Genomic DNA, 14,563 nt, shown 5'->3' on the forward strand with positions numbered 1-14,563 from the left:
TTTACTCAGTGTATGATGACAGATTATCCTTTGGTTTCTGTCTTTCGCTGCCATTTCTAAAGGCTGGAACAACCTGAAATTCAGCTCCCCTGACTCATAAATGGCCACGAAAGACAGTGTGAAGGGACCTAGATTGTCTCTAATTGCTGGTCCTCCGTATGGCCTGCACCTGCAGCCAATTTTCCAGCAAACCGACAAGAAGAGAGCTCTCTACCTTTTAAGAGTTTGGAGACCACTTGGCATGAAGCAAGCACGGGAGCAATGTTCTAGGGCAGGGTTCTGTTCCCTTGGGCAACAAACCACCAGAAATCCCCCAAAGACTGGGAATTGAGCTGTTCAGGGATGATCATGCCGTGGCTGCCATTCCTAAGGGCAGCATACACGTAGTTGGAATGCTTCAGTGAAGCTGGGTCTCTTGCTAAAATATGAAAATATGTACCTCTCAGTACTGGTGGGTAAACACGCACTTCCCCGAGTTCCATTGTCCCTTCCCTGCCTCTCAGAACTCTAGAGAATCCTAGCCTCCCGTCCCAGAAACCCAAGAAACGGTGCCTGGCAGAGCAGGGTCTCCAGGGCTGTAGTCAAGATTTGTCTCGGTTTGGATGGGTCAGGGCCTCTGAAAAACTGGTTGTTAGATATTTCGAATATCACTGGGACTTAGAATAATGGCTGGATGCTTGGATGGATGCTTAATCCCATCATGTAAGGACAGGGAGTATGGTTAACTCTCTGAGCTAATCCACAATCTTGAATGCCTTTAATCTCACTGGCAAGAATCCATTTTTAACATTCATCATAGTAATCAGTGAGATGTTAATTCTACCAGTAAAAATCCATTTCTGATGGGGCGATCCTAATAGTCAAGCTTCTGGTGTTGGTTGAGTTACGGAAAAATGAATGCTGTGTTAACCCGCCTTGAGTATCTGTTCTGGAAGACACACCTGAGTTGTGACTTCCCCTAATTAATCACACCTCTCTCTTTATCCTGAAGTATTTTCAAAGGAATCACAGGCATTATGACAGTGGTGTCAAGAACTGTGAAGAGTGAGATTTTACTCTTCTTGCATGCTAGCAAATCCAATTGCCGTCATTTCACAGATGCTGGAAAAGCCAAAAGGCTCCCAGGTCATGGGTGGAGGAGTACATCACTCACAGCTCAGCAAGCAGCTTGAACTTCATGTTTGCATCCATCCCTCGCCTCCCACCCCACAGAGGGGCTGATGTGGCAAACCAGTGAGTTTGGGTCACAGTTGAGGAATCCCATGCTTAGGGAACCCCAATTTTTTATAGCAGACTGCAAACAAATCTGCCCCAATTTTTTTTTTTTTTTTAGATTTTATTTATTTATTTGAGAGAGAATGAGAGAGAGAGCATGAGGCAGGGGATAGTCAGAGACAGAAGCAGACTCCCTGCAGAGCAGGGAGCCTGATGCGGGACTCCATCCTTGGACTCCAGGACCATGACCTGAGGCAAAGGCAGACACTTCACTGGCTGAGCCACCCAAGTGCCCAAATCTGCCCAAATTTTGACCCACAGGGAGACATTATCTTTGCATACTAAACATGAAGCAAACTTGTCCTCTGTTCCAGCAAGCAGGATTCAATACGTTCCAAGGCTGTTTGGTATACAAACATCTTTGACCAGACAGTTGAGGACCAAGAGCTCTCAGGACATGCTGAAGAACTGTCTCCTGGTACTGGCACCAGTGCAACTGGCCAGCATTCTAAGTGGAAACATAATCAATTCACTAGGAAGGTCATTTTCACAGCTAAGATTTCAAAGAAGAATTGGTGGATGGGAGTACTTATTTGCAATGATGACTATTGTAAGTATGATGTTTTCCCCTACAACATCCCCCCGACAAACACTTTCACAGACAATGAAATCAAGTCAAAAGGGTTCAGTGGCTTTCCAGTTTCAGGGTTGGGGGGATTTGAGGACTGTTGGCAGGTAAAATCTAGAGGTCAAGTTTCTTAGCCTCCTAATACCAGACTTCGAATATGGATTATCAGAGGTTCTAACTCTTCTGATGTCAGGAACATATTTGAATACTATATAAGGGCTACAAATAAAGTCTCCAGAAATCAGCATGGGCACACAGGCATATAAAATTTGCACATGATTTCAGTGGGGTCACAAATTTCTGAAGCCTATTAATGGACTTTGGACCCTTGTATGATCCAGAGACACCAATCCCTGGAACAAGGCTTACCGCAACATCAAACTCATTTACCAGTTGTCATCAAAACATCCAGTTGCCAGGCCAGAGTCGTTCACTATCCAGATACCATGTAGCTGGCATTCTTAGCTATCCAAAGCATGACCCCAAATCAGGAGATAAGGAAAAAAACAAAAAACAAAAAACAAACTATCCAGAGCATACAAAAATCAGTACTTCCAAGATACATAGTGCCCAGAGACAGAGTTGAACTGTGTTCCTTTATTTAAGATTATTTAGAGAGAGAGAGAGGGAGAGTACCAGGGGGAGGGGCAGAGGGAGAGAGGGTCTTAAGCAGACTCTGCTGAGCACAGAACCCAGGGTGGGATTCCATCTCACTGCCCTGAGATCATGACCTGAGCCAAAACCAAGAGTCAGTGCTTAACCAACTGCGTCACCTAGGTGCCCTGAATTGTGTTCCTTTGAAAGCATGACTTTAAGATGATTTATGATGATTAGATTAGAAAGGACACAAATCAGAGGTGAGGGAATAAGGAGAGAAAAGTATAATTAATAACTGCAATGAGTAATTGCTGACAGTATCTCATAAAACTGGAGCAAAATGACAGCAAAAACCTGAAGGAACTCAAAAATTTTTTCACTCTCAGTTATTCAGCATAAAGGCAAATAACTCTACAAACGTCCTTCACTCTTAGGAATGACTCCTTCTGAATCATATGAGAACATAATTGCTAATGATTTTTTTAAAGGCTTGCTTTTGTTTTTTGTATGTTTCATATATTCTGGCTAAAATGATGGATACTGGCTATCAAACATGCACATCCTCAAACTATTTCAACATGATTAGAACAGGAAGTGTGTTGGCCTTTAAGGCAGAAAGGAGGGGCTACTGGTTACCGTAGGTCGTCTGTGTAGAAAGCACCTTCCCCCTCATCACATTTAATCCATTTAATCCTTTCAATGGGCCTGTGAAGTAATTATTATCACTGCCTTTTAGAGACTGAAGAGCTGAAATTCGGACAGGCCAAACACCTGTCCAGAATCCCACATCCAGGAGCATAAAACTGGGATTGAAATCAGTCCATGTTTTCCCCATTAACTTATTCCTTTAAGGGGAAAATTCAGTACTCTGGAATAATCTATTCATATGAAATTTTCCAAAAAGATCTCAGGAATGAGTCTTGCTCTACAAAGTCTCTACATTAATTAGTTTTTTGTCAACATTCCACCAGGTTAAAAATCAGATTAGAAGACAGATCAGCCTTTTGATGACTTTGTTATACTTTTGGTTTTATTCTAAAACACATTCGATGTGTTAATAACCAATAATGCCTGCAAATATCTATTTCTAAACAGAAGATCTGCTAAGGAGGGCAAGTGGAACAAAGACAACAAGACACAGTAAAGGCACAAAACAAGTGAGTTCTCAGTTCTGGGGCAGAAATAGTTCTCCTGAGACTAAGAACCATAATATCAAGTTTTGAAAGAACTCTAATGTTCCTATAGACACATCTCCCAGCAAAAGTACTTGGAAGGTTTTCCTCCATGTTACTATTTGATAACAGAATGTTCTAAGACAAATCTGGGATAAATCTCTCAACTATAATCTCTTTGAGGGCAGGGAGCAGGTAGGGGACTTCTCAAGGGGGTTGCATTAATCACATAACCAAAAGGGGGCACGCTTCGGGATGGTAGGAGAGGATGGGTTCTTCTTCCTAATTAGAAGATTATTTCCCAAATCCTTAACTACCAGGAAATTTTAATAAAATCTACAGATTTGTTCAAGATGATGTTCATAGGGCTGATTGATCTTAATGGCCCTTTCTTTCTTAGGGATTATCACTGATAGAGTCAGTGGAACAAAGTTCATTCCTGAGAGAGGGCCTAAAACATCAAAAACAATTCAATTTAAAATTAGTGCTTTTCTACAGCCAGATTAATATCTGAGTGGAACATACTGTGAAAGAGTTAAGAGCATCTAATACAAAAGGGTAACGAGAATAGCCAGTTCAATTTCCTGAAGTTCCTTAAGTCTGCTTTAAAATAGCGCACCACTCAGGTCTATCTATATATATTTTTGTTTTTATAAAGAACTGAAAAAATGAAGAAGAATCTTTAAAAGGGAGACTGGTCTATTCTTCTCAACGGCGTGATGGCCATATCTTAAGAAATATTATTTCCCCCAGGTTTTTTTTTTTTTAAAAGAGAATTACCTTTTCCTACAGTCACTGAATTTCACTGCTACAAATCACTGTAAGCCACTGAATTAGGCTTTAAGAAAGTTTAATGCAGGATTGGTGATGGTCCTGCTCCTCAATAACCAAACCAAAAAAGATTCAGGAGGTTAAGAATTTAGGACTATTTCTTTTTCATCTACCATGGCACTTTGTTCTTTAAACTATGACCATGAACTTGATTTTTTTTTTTTTTTTCTGGGAGATGGTTAAGTCATATTCCTTTAGAAAGTAATGCCATAATTCTCACCAGGATTTCAGCGGCCAGGAATTGACAGAATCATACTGGCAGCTTCCTTTTTAGAGTCACAAATCAGCAGTGAGATTTCTCCCTTCCTTGCCTCTTCCCCTCTCTCCTTCCCCTCGTTCTTCTTCATTGCCTCTCCCCACGCCATCCCTTCTTCCCCTTTCCTCTCCTCCCTCCCTTCTTTTAACCACTCAGTGGATGGCAGATATATGACATGCGTAAGGATCGTGTTTATCTTAATTCATAATTTCATCCTAAGTATGTGGCATAATTTCTGATGCCAAAAACTTGCTTAATAAAGATCCATTGAGTAAATAAATCTGTTGAATACTTCTCTGGGCCAAACACTGAGATAGACACTGAAGTTGCAAAATTCCCGTCCTGTGGGCTCATCTGGAACCTACAAAGATGTGTTTAGGGAAGCAGACAGAATTGGATCTAGGATGATACAGAAGGGATACCTTCGCCTAAAGCAAGACCAGAAGCATTTGCTAAGCCGTAACTTAAAGCAGTTATGTGCCCAGTCTGCTATTTTTGTCACGGTCCCACTAGTATTCATGGCCCTGAACCGAATTGGTTCTTCTCCTCACTTTCTAGAATGAATACGGAATACCCTTCTTCTCTTGAAAAGAGGCCCCTAAAAAGGCTGAGTGACCAGCAAAGCTGGCTGTTTTTCCTTGGGTGGTGCCTGGACCATGCTCTGCCACTTCATGGAGCTTCTTCTGCTGCTGGAACTTTTCCCAGCACCATCTGGAGTCACATTTCAGAGTGCTCCCTCAAGACCTCATGGGTCTACCCAGTTTGGGGCGTGGTGGAGCTCACAGCAGCCTCTCCGTCTTCCTGCCATCCTCTTGCACTAACATGCTACATCAGGGAATACAGACTCCTCCTGGATCTTCTAAATGACTTCTAGCAACTTGGACAGATTTTCTATTTTTGTTGCCATTTTTTCTCCACTCACTATAACCTGCAAATTATTTTTTCTCAAGTGTGACTCGATTTGAAAGGAGAGAAAACATAAGTCAGGAGTCAAAGAGACGTGTTCAAAGAGATGTGTGACATGGTCGTTGCTCAGATTGGAAGAGACTTCTTCACTGGATGGAAAATGTGGAGGGAACAGGCTCTCATCTTTTTCAATGCTGAGAGTTTCTGAGTTTTCAGAGTTTATGGTACTGTTCCTGAGAACCAAGAACATAATTTTGAGAACAGGAAACATGATGGCTTCTTAATCAAATTAAATAGCAAAAGTGAAAGCAATAATTACTCAAATTTACTTGGCAAATTAGCAAGACAAATTAATTGAAACAGTGCTTTTGATCATCAGGATATAATTAGAAAAGTCGGGTGGATGAAAATATCTCTGAGGCATGAATTAAATCAATTGGACAACCTGATTATAAAGACCTTATGCTTACTGTGTAAATCCAAACTTACTGTTACGAAATGTAAAAGAAAGAGGAAAAGATTAATCAGCAAATATTTATTAAAAATTGTCCTGTACAAATAACGTGAATAACAATGGCAAACATCTACCAGATTTTTATTATATGACGATACCAGAGTATACTACATGTAATTCTTATCACCTGTATTGTTTGTTCTCTTAAAAAGTAATAAATAAATTCACCATTGTTAACACTTACACATCATAAGCCATTATTGACCCTTAGTCCACAACCATACACTTCATGAGAAAAGGAACATATGCCACCAAGGCCAACAACAACAACCACAAAGACAGACTTCTTTCTTAGCCTCATCTTCCACTTAAAAATAACAGTACTCCTCGGTAAAATCTGGTTCTATAAAACTCTGAACACATCCAAGCTCCACCATAAGAAGCCAATTTTATACATGGTTTCCCCTGACAGCAGCAATTCATTCAAGTTGGCCCCATTAGATTGAGGAGAGAGACTTTTATTCCATTACTGGGAAGAGGGGGAAACTCACCCTCTCTTATTTGACATGAACACAAGCTACAGGTGCCAAAGGCAATCATCTGTGAGGAGAAGAGAACTAGCCTCAAGATGAAGCCAGACTTAAGATGGAAGGGCCAAAGGCCGCCTGGGTGGCTCTTAAGGGTTCTTAACCCAGGGTTCTGGGATTAGGCCCCACGTTGGGCTCCCTGTTTGTGGGAAGCCAGCTTCCACTCCTCCCCATTCGTGATCTCTCTTACTCTCAATCTCTCTCTCTCAAAATAAATAAATAAATAAATTAATTAATTAATTGTTTTTTTTAGAAAATGGCGGGGCCGAGGATGGACAAGAACCCTACAAGTGGCAGGTCTCCAGTTCAGCAAAATCCTGGGCCCTGGACAGCATCCTAGAGCTCTTGAATCAGTTAAGTCTGCAGCTCACCTCACCTAACTCTGGCTTTCCTATGGTAAGAGGTCGTAAATACCTTCTTTGTTTTACCGAGTTGCAATCAGATCTTTGTAACCTAAAGAGAAAGCACCCTGATGTATGTAAAAACAAAATGAATGTTAAACTACATTCTAAGCAAAGTATTAAAAAAAATGAACTTTCTTTCTCTAGGGAGGACAAACTGATGGTGGCCAGAGGGAAGGGGGTAAGGGGATGGGCAAAATGGGAGGAGGGAGTGGGAGAGGCAAGCTTCCAATTATGTAATGAGTTAGGCACAGGAATAAAAGGCACAGCTTGGGGAATATTGTCAATGGCACTATGGCAGTGTTGGATGGTGACAGATGGTAACCACATGTCTGGTGAGCACTGCATGACACAGAGAGACGCTGAATCACTCTGTTGTACACCTGAAACTCATGGAGCACTGTGTGTCAGCTATACTCAAAAAAATTAGAAAATAGTCATTTTCTTTTCTTTTTTTTTTTTTTAAATATTTTATTTATTTATTTGACAGAGAGAGATCACAAGTAGACAGAGAGGCAGGCAGAGAGAGAGAGAGGGAAGCAGGCTCCCTGCTGAGCAGAGAGCCCGATGCGGGACTCGATTCCGGGACCCTGAGATCATGACCCGAGCCGAAGGCAGCGGCTTAACCCACTGAGCCACCCAGGCGTCCCAAAATAGTCATTTTCTATATAAATCAGGGTAATTTTGTTTCAAAGCATGGCTGCTGATCCCCTGCCCCTGAACCACCTGGCATTCTTGCTTCAAACACCGACGAGAGAAACAAGTCTACCTCTGATTTTAATGCTAAAGGCTGAACGCTACTGTCAAGGCAAGCTGTACGTATGATTTGAGTTGGGTAATTTAGGAATTCATTATGCAGCCTGCTTGTACTTTTGTTTCCCTGTTTTGAAAATACGTGTATTCAAACATGCTCCTGGCTTCTTCATAAATAAGAATGATCCAAAGGTAAACAGCAACAATCTTTGATTTGTAAAAATGGGTATGTTTGTGAAATTGCTGCAAAGCTATGCACTTCATAACATATTAAAATGCTTGAGAAATAATCAATAGCCTGATAAAATTGTTTTCGAGTCACATAAAAGAATTCTTTGCAAATCTCCTTGCTAAGGAAAAAAGGCATTTTAAAAACTATTTTCTATTAGACCTCCTACCACAGTACATTAAAACTACAAATGTGAGTTTCTCTGAAATCTCCTTCTTGCTTAACTACTACTTACGTGTTTGGGTTCAGTTAAAATATTCTTAGCCTGGGAGGCCCTTTCTATCTGCCGTCCCTCATTTCTAACCCTTCATGCCTACTTAGGCTCTCTTCTGGCTCTTCTCCCTCACCCACCCTGCAATCTAAAACACTCACACTCACCCTCTATCTACCTAAACCCTTTACAGCCTTGAAGGCTAAGCTAAAAATAATACTTCCTTAGGACGCGCCCAGGGAAGGGCAAGTCCGCTTGACCTGTGATACAGCAGCTAAATAAAACAGCATCAGGCTCCTTTCTCCAGCCAGTAAGAGAAAAGATGCCTTTAACATGACCCAATAAGGAACTGAATTACTATGCATCTGCAGGGTTGAAGACTGCCAGGGAAGGCCTGCTTCAAGGGTGGCTGAGCCTCAGCGGGTTCCTCTGCCCACCCCACCGTCTGGGGTCTGCTCCCTCCTGCCTTTCTACCAGTGCAGAGGCAGGTGCTGGAGGGAGGGGCAGCATGGCTTCAGGTGCCTTTCCCTTAGGCATGTGATCCCCCTTTTTCCAAAAGCCTCTGGACGCATCTCCTGCTGTAATCCCTGGTCCAAATGGGCTTCAGGCTTCCCATCCCAAGCCAGTGGTAAGAGGTAAGATGATCACGATTAATTCAGAGTGCTTGCCACCTTTTCACAACAGAGCACAACAGAAGCGCAGAGCATACGCCGCATACCAGGGTAGTTGGCTGGGGCTACTCTGTGCAGCCCCTGCTCCAGGCCCTGACCAGCTGTCTCAGCAGCCGAAGGGATCAATTAAGGAATGTATCTGAAATGAAACTCTCTTCTGGAGTGTCAAGTGGTGTACGATGGTTAAAATCAGGGGTCCTCAGACCATAGCCCCACCACCTGTTTTTGTAAATGAAATGTTATGGGAAGAGGGTCACGCCCATTTATACAGGGAGTGTCTTTCCTGCTACCATTGCAACATTGCAACATTGCAAATCCTTGCAACAGAGACCATATGGCTCCAGAAGGGGAAAACGTCACGAGCTGGCTCTTTACAGAGACATTCTCAGCCTCTAGCTTCGAATCACCACCCAGCATGGAAGAATATTGGCAGGGCAACCATGGTGCCCACTGCCAGGCCCAGCACCCTTCCTTCCTAACACACATCCCAGGGATATTGTCTTCTTGAACACCTGCCTGTCCTGCTGGGTTTTTAAGTTCTCTGAACAGGGTGTTTTAAAATGCCTCACTGAAGCCATATCCCCAGCACCTAGCACGGGGCTTCTATAAATATTTGTTGGCTGGATAACTGAATGAAGGCACTCCTTAAATAATCTTCTGTACAAAAACAAAAGCTGGTTTCTTTCAGGATGTGCTCTAGAGAGAGAAAGTAACATTTTAGTAACCAGACGCCAAAAAAGTGACTCACGCCCCACGATAAGGAGAGCGGGAACCTTAACAATGTTAACACTTCCCAACCCTTGGGAGGAAGGTAAGTCTGCACACTCTCTCCTTGGAGAGGTGGCAGCGATGAACTTGGGTTCTCAGAAGTGGTAGAGGGAGAATGTGTCTGTGGCAACCAGCACGCATACCACTAAAACCGTGGGCATCCTTCCTGAGAATGCTTCCCCTCACACACATGCTCTGGCTCCCCACTCCAGTCCTAGGCTCTCCCTGGTTAGCCTCATGATCTATGACTAAAATCATTCACTGAAGTTCAGCCTTCATCAGCGTTCAGCGGAACAGTAACGACTTTTTAAAGATAAAAAACAGAAGCAGTTTTGTAGGATGCTTTTGTAAGACCTAGAGCTCATTTTATCTATGAATAATGCCAGTTTTATTTTTTTCCTTATCAGCCAACTAAGAGAAATTTAAAAAGAAACAGGCAAAAATTAAAACACTGTGGTTTGAAAATTGTTAAAATGGTTTAGTGGGTTTAATCACATAAGAAATTATTACCACCAGTAAAGAGGCAAGTTTTTTTTTTTTTTTTTAATTTTTAAAGTTTGACATTCAAATTTTTAATCCACCATGCTGAGAAGATACAAAATACGGGGATGCAGTAATGAAAACTGCAAAAACAGGATATGGGTTTCATTATAACCTGCTAATTAATACAGCAACACACAATAGCAAGAGATTAGCAAGAACAGTACTCTAATCAAGTTGAGGCGTGTGTGAAACAGCCAAGAATGCCCAAACACTACAGAAAGAAAAATGCCAAACACTGTGTTAAAATATCTCCCCTGGACACAGTTTGCTTTCCAAAAAAAACCCAAAAAACAAACAAACAAACAAAAAACCCACCAAAACTAAACGGCAAAAACAAAACAAAACAAAAAAACCAAGCTGACATTCAACACCACGCCAGCATTTCTTCCCTTCTCTGCAATTACAGCAGTCACAAGCAAATCCAGACTTGGGAATGAAAGCCTTAACAAGGAGGGAAGGGCAGTCAGAAATCTCTTTTCTTTTTATCCATGCAAATGAGTAGTATTTAACGTATGGGCTTCTCCACCAAAAGAACCAGTATTATTTTGAGGGAAGCAGGGTGTTTGTCATCCAGAGTCAAAACAACAACAACAACAACAACAACAACAACAAAACTGCTTTATTTTCAAAATCAGAGAACTATGATGTGATATCATATCTGTCCCATTTTTTCAGGATCTGACAATTTTTTTTCTCAGAAGTTCCAACTTCAAATTTTTAAATGATGATTTGGGATAAATACTGACATTAGACCTACTCCCTCGAACATTTCTTCTTAGAGGAAGTATTCAATGGGAAGAGCGAATGCTAAGTTAGTAACTCACTATACACTAACGGTCTAAAACTTAATCTGTCTATCCTTATAGTAGGGGAAAGTATGTTTGCTTGGTAATAGTCTTTGATATAGTGATAGCAGTTGCAGGAAAAAAAGTCCTCAGAAAATAATGCAATAAAGAAACACTTACTTTGTTAAATTTCTCATTATAATATACCTTAACATCACAGAAACTGGACTAGATGAAATATTCAACTAGCAGGAAATAAGGAAGTGTTTAAATAAATGCAGGTGCATCAGCCAAGTGAACTATAATCCAATGTACAAATTATAACGATGCAAACCATGTAGGACTGCAACCTTCTTTAAAGACGGCTAAATAGAACACACCATAACTCCACGTGAAAATGATTAGTACACACAAAACCAAGGTCACAAGGTGCCCTTCACCAGCGTGCAAACTTCGACTACTCACTCACACGTCTTCCAGCTTCTCGCATCTCTGGGGTCTCTGGGGTCTCCTGATGGGCTTTTCTCATTCCTCCCTGGTGCTTTTGCTGGGCTGTATTCCTGGCTTGCCAGGTGCTTCTGTCTACTCCCAGACAGCCTGTATGCAACACTGTGTTCAAGACCCAGCCCTGCCACAAACTTGTCTATAACTCTAGAGGGAAACTGCTTTGGACCTCTTACCCCTGGACAGGTTTGTTGGCTTTGTCCCTTCAGGCAACCTGTAAATTCCATGGAGTTATTTTTAGCACATGCAGTAATAATCACATGATTCTGAATGAATTGATCAATGAATATAAACTTCTCAGAGCGGGGGCTGTTTCTTATCTTTGTCCCGATAATACTTCCCTTAGCCCAGGCAGACGGTGGACTACCAATAACGTCACTAAACAAACAGATAAATGAAGGTCTGTGGATTGTTACGCTTGACTGCTGGTTGTATTAGCACTTCTGCTCTCTGTATCTATGCAAGGTCAGATCAGGTTCTTTTCTACAAGAAATGCAATCTGTGAAGAAAACTTACCCAGGTCGAACTGCCCGGAAATGTAGCCACAGGTCTGCCGAACTTCCTCACTGTCCCAGCCCAAGGGGTAGAGGGCACAGCCAGCACCAATCAACAAGCCTGTGAACAGATAAGCCAAGAGGGCTTTAGCAGTATTCCTCTGCCCATCTAGATAAATGCAGCAGCAGGGAGGGAGGAATTGGGATCAGCAATATAGCACAAGATCATGGTGATTGCTTTTTTGGGAAGCACCAGCCAGGGCTCCTGGAAGCAATCTAAGGTCCGTTGGATTCCATGAACAATTTCAAGTCTGCTTAAAAGGAAAGAAAAAAACAACAAAACACTGATAGACAGCTCAGTTTGGTTCCAACTTCGTCTTTCAAAGCATTAAAAGCCTTGCAAACTCTGTTTAGGAAATACAATTCAGATGCTTTCTAAATCGCTCTTGTAGAAGTCCAACCAATCCCCCCATCAGTCCACGCAAACAAGTAAATCAAGAACAAGCAGAAGTGCCTACACAGGTCATGCTTCGTCATGCATTAGATCTTTTTTCCAACTGAAGAATCAAAATAGAGTGTTTCGGCATCATTCAATTTTACCAGGGGCAGAGAAAACATAAAGATTTTCATGATCCGCCTGGGCACAGGACTAGACCATTAACTGTACTACCCTGCTATTACCCTGCTATTACACTCTGCTGAAAAGTTGAGAATCCGGGAGCATCGCTTCATCTCAGAAATACTCTAGAAGACGGACACTTCTATGATTTAAGTCCTCTTTGCAGTGGAGACCAAAAGTTTTGATGATCAAACTGAAAAAGGGGGCTGGTTTACTTTGATAGGAAGTCATCATGGCAGCATGCTCTGACCAGACAGCTTTTGCTTGGCGTCTTCTGTGTCTTCTGTGTCAAAGCCTAATGTGGGTCGACAAGAAGCTGAATGAGGCTGAAGCCCTCACCCCCAGAATCTGAGGGCTAATCAGAGAGTAACACCTTGTGGTGTCAATGAACGAGCACCGTCATCCTGAAGTCCCACAAGGGTGCTGAGCCCCTAGGACCCCCCCCCTCCACACACACACACACACTCAGTCCGATGGGTGAGAACAGCAGCTCAGCCCAAGAGAATGCGGGTTATACGGGGCTAAATGAGAGACCCCCGGAATTGAGGAAAAAGTCCACCAGGGGGGGTAACGTCGAGGCAGAAGGACCGGTCCTCAAGTGCCTCTAGAAGAGACTTTCAGTATTTTTGTATTGAGTCCCCTTCTGTTGCCCTTTTGCTTCTCCAGAACTCTTGCCCCTGGTGCCTGACTCTTGGCAATCTTAGTTCCCACACATAAGTAGTCTCTTTCTTTATGGGCACAGGAGGGACTGCTTTCCAATCCCTTGCCAAGCTAGATGCTGAGCTGTGTGGAGAGACATCCCTCATGAACTAACATAAATTTCTCACCCTGGTGCACCTCCCTCCAATCTGACCGTCCCTGGTCAACAGTAAAACAACCATTTAATGCTCGGTGAGTGAGGCTCTGTGATGCGAGCGGATGCCTACAAAGAATCATTGAAAGTGCAAACCACGAATTCCAGGATGCTGTCTACGCAACTAGATAAATATGAATTGTGTCGAGGCTGAAGAATAACCCAGAAAACAACTGTATGAGATTTTGCTGACTGAGCAAATGCCCCCAGTGACTGGTTTCCTTAGGCTCTTCCCCTTAGGACAGAATTTATAGTATTCTGAAGACAAGTAGAAACTAGTGTTATCCTCTGTCAGGTAAAGAGATAATGAGGAGGCCAAGGTTTATGCAAATTGAATTCCATGAAGGTTTAATAAATAATGTGGTCTCACTGCTATGATACTCAATTCTTAAATTAGTAAGTAACACCACTTTTTGAGAACTCGCGAGCAGTATTTTAATGGTGACAAACGTGGAAAAAGAAAATTTTCGAATGTAAGAAAAATGAAAAATAGTCACATTTAAACCACCAGTTTTCTCTTTGTCTGATACACAAACAAATGATTAAATAGTCTCGTTTGCTAATGTCCTTTTCAGATGGCAGGAAAATGTGTCATGTACTCACAAAAATGGCTGTTTTGGTCCAGTATGATGCCAGGCATTTTGAGAAACTAAACAGAAAGGAGATTATATATGAAGCACATTGACCTGTGGTTTTCTAAGTGGTAGAACACTTAGCAGTCAGGATTCTTTTGTAGAATGTTGGGGTGTCCTTGTGACACTATGAAATGTAGATTCAACTGTATAAATAAGGAACAATTTCACACATAAGAAATTTGTGTTATGTCTATGATTTTTAAAAAAAAAATACCATGCGCATAGCTCACATGAAAAAAAAAATGTTAGGTGAGGGCAACTACTTTATCTGGATTCTTACATTAATATTTATATAGCTTTTGTTTTGTCCTCTGCTAACTAGCACTCACAGTGAAAGAACCCAGATACATTTCTGGGAGAAAAATGTATGTTACAAACTCATCCGTCTAATTGGCGGGTGCAATTTTAGATTCTGCAGGTAAACACTGGTGGCCTCCCCCTTTCTTTCTAC

The 14,563-nt window shown here is 42.0% G+C and overlaps 1 protein-coding gene across 1 annotated transcript in view; it reads right to left on the bottom strand.

The window, feature by feature from the left end:
• The window catches only part of LHFPL6 (LHFPL tetraspan subfamily member 6), a 235,958-nt gene that overhangs the window by 18,905 nt on the left and 202,490 nt on the right, over positions 1 to 14,563 (bottom strand). The window contains exon 3 of the mRNA XM_059377806.1: positions 12,028 to 12,126. Coding sequence (XP_059233789.1) covers positions 12,028 to 12,126 — 99 coding nt within the window. The remainder of the gene's footprint in view (positions 1 to 12,027; positions 12,127 to 14,563) is intronic.

This window comes from Mustela nigripes, chromosome 15 (genome assembly GCF_022355385.1).
Source record: "Mustela nigripes isolate SB6536 chromosome 15, MUSNIG.SB6536, whole genome shotgun sequence".
Classification (NCBI taxonomy): Eukaryota; Metazoa; Chordata; class Mammalia; order Carnivora; family Mustelidae; genus Mustela; species Mustela nigripes.